Source organism: Paroedura picta, chromosome 5 (genome assembly GCF_049243985.1).
Source record: "Paroedura picta isolate Pp20150507F chromosome 5, Ppicta_v3.0, whole genome shotgun sequence".
NCBI lineage: Eukaryota > Metazoa > Chordata > Lepidosauria > Squamata > Gekkonidae > Paroedura > Paroedura picta.
In genome coordinates, this window is record NC_135373.1 from 85103346 (window position 1) to 85114683 (window position 11338).

Consider the following 11338-nt stretch of genomic DNA (forward strand, 5'->3'; position numbering starts at 1 on the left):
GCAAGTTTGTTGTTCTCTCCTCTTTGCATATTTAAACTCTGCCAACATAAACAACAACCTATGCTACCAGTTCTGTCACCTTTTTTTCTTGCAGTACAGGATGGTGCTGTGAGTTTTTATAAATATCAGCTGGCTAGAACATAGTGCTCAAAATACTAGGAATAATTTAATGGATCACCTAAGTCAAGAGAAGAAGAACTGAGGGGGGGGGGCAGTTTGCTACAATTCAACCAAAGAGACTGCTTATATTTCCTTGTGATTGTCATTTTTGGTCATAGCCTCTCGCAAACAGGGCTCTTCAATCAGCACACTCCTATCTCCTTCCTGCCTCATTCTGTCGCATATGTAAACAGGTCTAAACTAGAGTTATTGCTGCATCTTCTGGCAATGCATTTCATAAGCAAATCATGCAATGACTCAGTGCTATAAATAGAGTGCGTACTACTGAGTTTGATGAGTTTGATTAGAAGAAGATGTTGTAAGTGTGGCTTGTTGAACAATTAATACTTGATAGAAATGTACTAACAGTGTCAGATGCTTAAGTCTCAATAGTGCCTCCCTAAATTCAATGGACTTGGTTTAATTCTACACACTGCACTGCAAATAACCCATCTCATCTGTACCCCCTCTTTCCATCCAGGGCCTGTAACAACTAAGATACAAAGGGCATGAGACACTGCTCATTTCTTCTGCTAGTTGAAAAGCAGTGTCTCACAGAAGCTCCTCCCCAGCCACAAATTTTGTTGGTTTTTTAAAGTGCTACTGACCTCTTGCTCTTTTCTACTGTTACCAACAGGATACTTATCTTGATCTTTCTACATTGTAGGAAATAGCCAAGAATACTGAATAATAGCATATTGGAAAGAGGAAAATGGAGGAAAGCATGATATGAAGCAGATGTACTCTAAAACAGTGGGCCCCAACCTTTTTATCACCAGGGACCGGTCAACGCTTGACAATTTTACTGAGGCCCGGGGTGGGTAGCCAAGGGGTGCCGACACCACCTGAGCCCCTGCTCCACTTGCTTTCCTGCCGGCGCCCCTGACATCCCGCTGCCTGCTGGGGGGCGCTGCCAGCAACAACTGTGCAGTGCCATGCCGAGGGGGAGCCCCAGCCATGGCAACCACTGGAGAGCGCCAAAGGTGAGCCGGTGGCAGAGTAGCAAGGCAGCCCCCGAGGAGGAGGAGGAGCCACGCCCCAGCACCAATTGACTCGGCTGGGAACTCGTTCCACCAGGCTGAAGACAAGGGCAAAAAGGCCCTAGCTCTGGTCAAGGCTAATTGCACTTCTTTGGGGCCGGGAGCTCCCAGCAAGTTGGGATTAGTTGAGACCAAGGATGGGAAAGCTTTTTACACATTCAAAGATTGTCTGAAGAGATGCTTCCCAGGAATTTAGAGTTACATATACCATATGCAGAAATTCTGTAGAACACCATTTAGGATGCCTGGGGAAGAGGCAACTTGTAAGCAGCACTGCATCACCTATCTAGCCAGCTTGGTGTAGTGGTTAGGGGCACCAACTTCTAATCTGGCAAGATGGGTTTGATTCCCCATTCCCCCACATGCAGCCACCTGGGTGACCTTGTGCTCACCACAGCACTAATAAAGCTGTTCTGGCCAAGCAGTAATATCAGGGCTCACTCAGCCTCACCTACCTCACAGGGTGTCTGTTGTGGGGAGAGGAAATGGAAGTCGATTGTAAGCTGCTTTGAGACTCCTTCGGGTAGAGAAAAGCAGCATATAAGAAACAACTCTTCTAGTGCTGAGACCATCTTTAGCTGTATGGGCTTTGGGAGTAATCTTCATTATTCAGAAGCATTCCCCCCCATAAGCAAATAGGCTCCAATAATGGAAAATAAACATCTTCATTATGGAATAAAAGTCTCAAAGACAAATAAGTAGGTATAACCAGCTAGAAGATTTGGCTTTAACGGATTAAAATTTAAAGAACAACTTGTGAGTGTTCTGAAGGAGCTTGGTGATATGATAATTAAACCCCTCCTTTTTTAGCTTAACATTCAACAGTCAAAAGGCATTTGAGGGACTTTTTGGACCTGATGAAGAGTGATACAAAAGAGAGAGATCGTACATATATCAACATAATTTACTAGGGTTGTAGAAATTACGTTAGTATCCTAAAATATATATACATGCCAGTTTACTTTTATACATGGAAAACAGATTTAACATCTATATAAAACTATTTTTTCTTACAGTTTCACAGAAACTCCATTTACCAAAGTCAAAACAATGATACAAATGATGTGGTGTTGGTTAGAATACTCACAAATGGAATAGAATCCTATTCACTGACGGCATTATGGAAGCAGAAGTCTTCATCCAAAAACTTACACTGTGAACATATTCTCATGGATATTGCAAATCTACAAACTTTTGCTCCCCATAATCTCCAGTATGCAACGGAAGATTCTGTACGCCTTCAATTGCTAGATTTTCCCCGTATAAGAAGGTGAGATTCACGTTTTTCAGATTTTAGTTCCAGCGGCAGTATGATGATGCAAGGAAGGACAGTCATAAATCTGGACCATGGAAAAGGAAATGCTCCAGTTCTTTAAAAATCATTTCTTTTTCTTTTCACCCATTGCAATTTTTAATTTAACTTCTTCAACAGGAAGTGCTCCCAATTTCTTCTTCTTTGCCCTTTTCACCTTCTCCTTAATAGCCTCAAGATCGATTTTTGTTTCAGCAGAAGCTAAACGATGGGGGAGAAATTACAGGTTATATTTCTACAACACATTACACTTGGTCAGCTAGTTTAAAAATGATGCCAGGCTTACTAGGAAAACAGATCAGCTTGGCGTTATTTTTCAGCGCCTGTGTCCGCAATATCAGTGCACTAGACCCACATCCTTTGAGACCACAGACCCTGATACATCAAGGTTATAAAAATATGCAGCCTGACATTTGAAACAGCCCTGGGCTAATGTAAATCAAAAATTAATCTTCATACATTCTAAACTGCACAGCTTTCTCAGACTTAGTCTAGTTTTATTTTCTTCTACATGTGCATCCAGATGGGGATTGTTAGTTGGCTAGCAAAGGACACCTGGTGGAATACGAACAGCCTCACTTACAGTCACTGAAACTGCTTTACAAAAGAGTTCAACTTGCACTGCTATCTGCACTGAGAGATGTAATGCTTGGGCAGCATGCAGTTTAGGATCGATAAGTGCCAATATACTTCAGTATTTATCAGTCTGAGGACATCATACACTGCAATGGTCAGAATGTCAGACTAAGATGATGAAGATCTGCATTCATATTCCCTTTCTGGCATAAAGTCTGCTGTGTGATCTGGGGCCTGTCTCACCCTCATGCTAAACCATCTTTCAGAGTTGCTACAAAGATAAAATGCAGGAGGAAAGAAAGAACAGGAATGCCACCCTGAAGTGCTAAGATGGAGGGCTGAATAAAAAACCAAGGAAATTCATGTTTTGCATCTTTTGTATGAGGCGGGTTTACTAGTACCAGCAACCTGTTCTGTAACCAAGGAAACTGAACATTTCAGTATTTAGAAGTTTTTTGTTTTTTTTAAAGCACAACTAACCCCTTTGATATTAAAACTCAAGTCTTAAAAAAAAATCCAGTTTATCATTCTGAACTTTTTCCTGAGTAACAGAACGACTACACAAGCTACATAAATCATTCCCTTTGCTTTTCTCTGTTCAGTTTTTGAGTGATTAAAAAGCCAGTATAGTGTAATGGTTGAAGTGTCTGGCTAGGAACTGAGAGATCTGTTTTCTCCACAGTGCTATGAAAATCACTGGGTGACCCTAGGCCAGTCACATTATAACCAATGGCTGTTCTGTGGCTGCAATAGGGAAGGAACTGACCTGAATGCTGCATTTAGCTCATTGAACAAAGGATGAGATAGTATCACAGCCTCTCAATGCAAGAGCCTAAAGTCTTAATTCATTCCACAAACAGCAAGTGGCAATACTTTCCCCTCTGCCAGCACCTCTGTATGATAAATCCAGAAGAAAAAAAATACCCTGTATCCCTGAAAGGAACTGCCAGATGTTGGAAAAGTTCATAGAAATCAACCTTACCCTTCTTTGGTTTTACCACTGGCTTTTCCTTAGGTGGAATAAAAGCTTTGTTTCTTTCTTCTTGTTTCCTGCTAACTGCTTCTGCTTGTTTTGCCTAAGTTTTAGAAAAAAGGAGCCCAACATTTCATTTAATAAATACACAAAAATTATAGATACAAATTTTAAATTTTGGGGGGAGAAATGAGCACAAACTTACCTTTATCTCCTCTACCCTCTTACGCTTCTTTTGACTTTCTTTCAAGAAATATTCACCACTTGCCAGCTCTTTATCGATCTGTAAAAATCATGATAATGTATTTCATCATGCTGAGAAATACTGTCTGATCTTCCACTGAAAAAAACAACTAGAAGGCAAGTACCAGAATTTGTGGGTTTTTAAACACTTCCAGTCAGAACCAATTCAACACACAGCAATCAACAATGTGAATTAAATAAACCATTTGTGTTAAACTAATATTTGGGAGATTGTGATTTTAATGGAGTAGCAAAAAAAAATTCACAACCATGTACACCTTGTTTTGAAAAAATATTTTTAAAGTTTCACACCTTTTTTAATTTAGGAAAACAGAAAAGGAAAATGCTTTGACACCTAATTTTTAAGTTGAAGAATGTGACTGTCCAGTCATTTAAACATCCTGTCTAGAACAAGCTAATTTACTTTTGTGGCCTTGAGAACGGAAAAGATTGTAAGCACCAGTAAGAGTCCTATGACACGGAATATAAACCATTCAAGAAATATCAAAGAGACCATTAGCAGTGCTGTCATTGAAGGCAAACAGCTAAAGGCATACCTCAGATTATACCCATCTTTAAATAGGACAGGGTCCTATTAAATAAAAGAGTATAGGACGGTCCTATTAAATAAAAGAGTAAGGCCACCTGGGGAGGAGTTAGGGCGGGCCCTGTCCAGGATAAAAACTCAGAGGGCCCAATCAGGAGCCGCGAAGCGGCTCCTGATTGGGCCCTCTGAGTGTCCATCCAGGGCCAAGCAGCCAATGGGAAGGCACGCAAAGTGCCTTCCTATTGGCCCCTCACCAGGACAGACCAAAATTCCATTCACCCAGCCAAGTCTGGCTGCCAGTCTGCTCCTGACCACCAAAGGGAGAGGAGGTCAGTAGGGCTGCCAAGGGGGATGAGAACAGAGGCTGTGCCAGCCCTTTTCGCCCCAAGGCTGTCCTATCAAGTCCAACTGTCACTTTGCCTTAGAGCCCTGACAGAGCTGGCAGGAGGCTGCAGAGTGCTCCCCCGCCCCCCTCCACGCCTGCTGCGAAGGAGCCTCTGACAGGCCCTGACTGAGGGAAGGAGGCCTTTCCAAGAGCAATGCAGGGGAGACTGAGGGCCTTCCTTTTGAGGGGGGGGGGACTTTCCCCTTCTGCCAAACAGTTGGCTGACAGGGAGGCCACAGAAAAGCCCCTTTTCACTTAAAATACTGCTCTGGCCGGGGGTTAGACACAGCCAAGCCATGTGTCTTTCTTCTTTGCAACTCTCTGCAGATTTGAGGCCACTGCACAGCGTTATTCTGCAGAGGAAGCTGGCTCTTTTGTCTCCTGTTTCATCTGCACAACAACCCTGTGCAGTAGGCCTCAAGTCTTTCAATTCAACAACAACCTGTGTGGGAAGCCTTAAATGTTTCTTCTCTACCACAACCCTGTCCAAAGTAGCCCTTTCTGACTGGGGAGCTGATCCTTATACTCTGCAGGTGAGCTGGAATTCCAGGAGCTCTCCAGGCCACACCTGTAGGTTGGCTACCCCTGGGTTGGAAATATTCCTGGAGGTTTGGAGATGGGACTTCAAAATCGTACAATGCCTCAGAGTCCAGCCTTTAAATGAGCCATTTTTGCTGCAGTTGGTAGGGAGTGGTGCAGGAGTGTCTCTCCTGGCCTATGGGTTTTGACCAGCCCTTATCAGCAACTGTTTGTATTCTGGGGCGCAGACAGGCAGACCAGCATCAGTCCTGTGAGTCTGGAAAGTGCAGGAAGATCTAAATAAATATTTACAGCCTTAGAATAAGTAAATGTCTGGAGACACATCGTAACTGAAATAGTAACTGGCAAATAACCTTGGCCTGGCAAATAAAAAAACAGTATTAATAACCTTACTAAGGTCAAGACTGCTGTACACAGACAGTCTTCCTCTTAGGGTTGCCAGCTTCCCGGTGAGGCTCTCTACCCCACCTCCCTCATGGGGAGTCTGCTATGGGGAGAGAAGGGGAAGACAACTGGAAAATGCTTTGAGACACCTGAGGCATGCTGGGTCACTGCGGCCCATTCCCAGTTCTCTCAGATCTCTCACAACCCTACATATCTCACAGGTTGACTATTGTGGAGAGACAAATGGAAAAGGTGTTTGTAAACCGCTTTGAGACTCCTTTGGGTAGTAAGCAATAGGGTACAAAAATCCGTTCTTCTAAGGAGCAACCATGAAAGAAGCATGTGGGCACATAACATTTTACCAACAGTGAAAATATGGGAGACAGAAGGAACAGGGTGGACACCTGTGTACTGTGACTACCCTATGTGTATTAGGGCAGAGGGGCATTTCGGTGAATGTGGCCTAATTCACACAAGAAGGGAAATGACGCAGAACTGGGGGGAATTGGTTGCCATGTAATCTTCCCCTAAGAAGAGTCTCCAGTCTGATTTTCCCTTCACATATCTGAGGACATGGCTCTGGAAAGCTCATCTGTAACCACTATGCCACAATTCCCAAAGGTCAGTCCTCTCCCACAATCAACGAACATTCCACACCACAGGTTCTTGACACCCATATCTCCACACCCATGGCCTCATTTGCCACCATGCCACCACAACCTCCCACACAACACACATGACAACCCCATGCCCTTACAGACTGGACAACTCCTCCCCTTCCTCTTCCCACTGCCAAGCTCTAGCGCCCGTTGTATTCTTGGAGACAACGGGCTTTGCCCCTAGTTTTTATAATAAAGAATGAAAGATAAGATTTCTGATTGGGCAACCTACACCTTTGGGAAGGCTAACTTTAGAAATAGTGGAATACTGCAGCCTCACAATACATGAGATGGACTAGGAAATAACGAACTGCAGAGTTCCAGATGGCATTCTAATTAAACAGATGATAGAGACTCTAAATCAGCCTTTCTCAACTTTTTTACCATTCAGAAACCCCTGAAACATTCTTCAGGCTTCAGGAAACCCAAGGAATGGTACAACTGTGCAGAATATGGTTGGAAAGCAGAGCTATGTACACACTCACCAGGGCCCCTCCTCTTCCCACCCCCTCCAGGCCAGGCATTGGCCATTTTGGGAGGGGGTGGGGATGGTTAAAATGACCATTAACAAAGTTTTTAAAAATATATAAAATAATTAACTCCCATTTGAGAAACCCTTCTAGGGTCATCAAGAAACTCCGGGGTCTCATGAAACCCTGCTCTAACTCCATGGAGACATCCGCTGGTGCAACTGTTTTAATTCTCACTCCTGTTTAGGAAACAGTCATCTTTTGGGTCATAATAAATACTTATTTTAAATATATAAGCTTTTGAAATACTGGCTTCCCACGGAAGACATTCATTTTCCATACCTCCCACTAACTAATGGGCAATTAATTTATTTCAAACCTTTTTATTCTTTGCAATACCAAGAAGTTTTCACACACCTGACTCTCTGGTTGTGGAGGTGGGAAAGGAGTGTATTCTTTCTTGACAGTCTTCTTCTTTGGTTCCTTACGTTTGTTCAAATTCTTGTGTTTGAATTTAGGCAAAAACCGGTCCCAGTTCTGCTTTCTTAATTCAGGATCTTTCAACAACTCTCTCTTAATCATCAGGGTCTTCAGCCAGGTAAAATACCAAAGATACAGTCAAAGGACAAAATCTTCTTGTCCCATCTACTCAAGTCATAGGGAAATCAGAAGGCTTTGGGAAGACAACTGTAAAATTACTGTAGTTCTACTGTAGTCATTACTGTAAAATGATTAAGTCATAACAATGCTTTGGATGCCTTTCAATACAATTAGTGATATGTCAAAAAGCATTAAACTGTTTTTATATTGATTGAAATCTGTTTCCAAACTGACCTTCTAACAATTTAAATCATTGCAAGAAAATGGTTTAAAAGAGTAACCAGTGGCTCCTGAGATGAATTTATGAGGTTAAAAATAAAAAGTTGCCAAATAAAGTCTTAAGAGAAATATATTGCTATCAAAAGAAACTGGACTCACCTTAATATTATATATAGGGTGAATATTCTTCATTGTATCCAGAACAACTTTCCTAACCTAAATGTAAACACAAAACAATTTATTCCTGATAAAAGTTGAACAGCAATTTGCAATCCTTATTTTAAAGCCTCCAGAACAAGATGGTAGTCCAAAATAATGGACTAGAATCAAACATTATTTTGGAATGAACAGGAACTGTGAGCCATACCTTGGTGTGCATAGTTGTGTGTCATAGCTTGGTGCAAAGGGTTGCATATGTGTAAGAATCTAAGCCAGAGCACTCTGTTCCTAAATGGCATGCTAAATAGTTGCTCAGGTCAGGAGACCTAAGCTTGGTTGAGCTTGTGGGCTTTTTTGGAATTTTGAGGAAAGATAAATCTTGAAAAAAGAAAAAAAAAAGAGCAACAGGCAAACTAATATGACAATGTGGCTGAATTTCCAGAAACTGTTCTCTTCTGGAAAAGAGATCTTACCTCTTTTAAGCCACTAAAAGGACCAAGAGCTGAGACAGTATTTCCTTGAACCATGATGTAGCAGTCTGTTAAGAGTTCCAGAGCCTACATCAGAACAAAATATAGTAGATATTTCAATTTCTAATTCTTGAAAGTGAGGCCTTGAGGATTACTAAATTTATGAAGTGCCCACCTTGAGAGTAGAACCATTGGGACCAATAAGTCTTTGTCTTCTTTTTATAAATCTATCTCTGTTTCTCACCAGGGTTCCTATTTTAATGATGTCACATGCAGTGTTATCCTCAAGAATACGTACAGCCTGTGAAAAATCAGTCAGTTTAAAACAACTGGAAATATAGGCAAGACAAATACTGAAATGATTTTTATAGCAATAAGAAACTATTCTGTGAAATATATTCTAAATCAAATAAATCTGCCAGTAGCATTGTTTTTATATATACAGGTAATAAATGCAGGTATGTATTTCTGATCTTCTTTAATTTACATGTCAGACTTAAAACAAGAAAATAAAACCCAAGCAATGTAAGAAGGCACAGAATAGTAACTAAACAAACCTGCTCAAATGGAACACTTCTTGCTAAAAGTTTTATTAAGTCTCTGGCTCTGATGATTATATATGGGTCAAAGGTTTTCTTTGTTGTGCTGACAGTCATGCTTCCTTCAATTAAGTCTAAAGCTGCATTTATATGCTGTAACAAAAAGAGACAAAGAGTGAGAGAGAGCAATTAATGGTTTACTCAGAAACAAGAATGGCCTCTAAACAGACATAACCATTATGCACTAGACAATTTTTTACAGGCAGAATACATCTTGAATACAGGAGGTAGGTGCCCAGCTCTGGTTGGCTGTTCACCCCCTCTATGTTGGCCATGCCACCCTCCTGACCACCGAGGGGAGCCTGAGGATGGCCAGCACTGTGCTCTGCCACTACCACGCTGTTCTTCCTGACTGCTGAGGTAGGGTAGTGAGGCCCTTCACCTGTGTTCCACAGCCAACCCCCCCCCCTTCCCCAGCCTCATGGCTGTCAGGAGAAGGCTGGCCTTGTATGCTCTGGTTTCTCTGCTTTTCCTCGCCTCCTCATTGCTAGCAGAGGGAGGGGAAGCCCAGCTGGCCATTCCTCCCTGGTGCCCATGCAGCTCTTCCTGCTTTCCTAGCTGCCAGGCCAAGGTGGGGAAAGACTCTTGAATGACCTCCATGGCATCCACACTGCTCTTCCTAGCTGTGGGGGTTGGGTGGGGAGGTCCCTCAACAGGCTCTCAGTCTGTTTTTAAAACTGACCTTTCTACTAGTGAATATATAGTTTCAGAATTCTCTTCCAAGATATAAACCAACTGCAGCATACTTCATCCTTCCCGCAGCAATCTGGAAATTTTACCCTTATTCTTTATGAACCTCTAGAGATATACTTACATGTTCATTCAATGCTTTCTGGACCAATGGCCAACATTCTTTCAAGTAAGCTTCTCTGTATTTTGGAAAGAGTGTGGCAAAGCTGCTTTCTTCCAGAAGACATCTAGGATTATCTTCCCTTGTGAAGGGTGGCTCTTTCCAACCATCAGGAACAGTGAGAAGTTCCGATTCATCTGTTATGAACACACAGCTTTTAAAAAAACCATAATACTATTTCCTACTTGAACAAAAACAAGGATGTGTGTTCCTAAAATCAGTGGGGTTTACTTCTGAGGGAAAACAGAATGCAAAAATAGCAATTTAGCAAAGTGAATACATTCTGCTCAATTGTGAAACCATCAACTTCCTGAGCAGACATGTCTATAAAAGAATTGTTCAAACAGGCATTGGAAGGTCCAGGAGTGAATTCAGGAACTACAAACAGACCAACTATCAACATGCAGGAGCATAGCCCAGAATACTAGCTGCCCCAAAGAAGCGTGATGCCCTGAGCAGAGTATCAAAAGCAGGCACTCCTCAGACCCCTCCTCAACTATGCACCAACCACTATCTTAGTCTAACAGGTAGGGTTGCCAATTTCCGGGTGTGTCCTGGAATTTCTCCAGGTTTAAAATGACCCAGAAGGTACAGAGATCCGTTTCCCCTGGAGACAACAGTAGCTTCAGGATAAGTTTGTGTGGAGTCGATAATATCACATCGCTGTTGAGCGGCTTCCACTCACCAAGCCCCACTCTTCCCTGGCTTGTCCCCAAGCCTGCAGAAGTTTCCCAACCCAGAGCTCTACGCTTTATTCAGAGGGCTGTTGCAAGGATTCCAAGGGAAAAGGTGAACCGCACGTGCAACCCTGAACTCCTGAGAGGAACGGACGGAACAACACGCAGGCAGGCTCAGATCACAGGCGGGGCAGGGGCGCCAGCTATTTACCTTTTCGAGCTTTCTTGTTCCGGGGGGTCTTGAACCCCTTGGGAACCTCAACCTCCTCGGGATCAGCCATGCTGCTCTCCCTTCAGCCCGCCGCGGAACCTCCCCTCCAAGCAATGCCCGGAGACGCCGGTGCTGGGCTACGGCACGCAAAGCACACTGGGAAACGAAGTCTTCTCTTGGCGGTAACGCTGCGGTCAAGCTCGAGATGAGGAGGCGTTCAAACACGCAGCCGGACTTCCGGCTGAAACTGAACACCACCGGTCCG

At 42.9% G+C, this 11338-nt stretch overlaps 1 protein-coding gene across 2 annotated transcripts; it reads right to left on the minus strand.

The window, feature by feature from the left end:
- Window positions 1-2085: 2085 nt before the first annotated feature.
- KRR1 (KRR1 small subunit processome component) lies at window positions 2086-11308 on the minus strand. Of its 2 annotated transcripts, XM_077338851.1 has the most exons (10): window positions 11074-11308; window positions 10150-10322; window positions 9294-9428; window positions 8912-9037; window positions 8740-8823; window positions 8267-8323; window positions 7706-7876; window positions 4266-4343; window positions 4070-4163; window positions 2086-2712 (listed from the first exon to the last, which is right to left on the minus strand). In XM_077338851.1, the coding sequence occupies exons 1-10, from the start codon at window positions 11141-11143 to the stop codon at window positions 2579-2581; spliced, it is 1122 nt and encodes a 373-aa protein (XP_077194966.1). In that variant the 5' UTR covers window positions 11144-11308; the 3' UTR covers window positions 2086-2578. The 2 variants fall into 2 exon arrangements, with proteins under 2 accessions (XP_077194966.1, XP_077194967.1); XM_077338852.1 differs by lacking the exons at window positions 8740-8823; window positions 8912-9037.
- Between the last annotated feature and the right edge of the window lie 30 nt (window positions 11309-11338).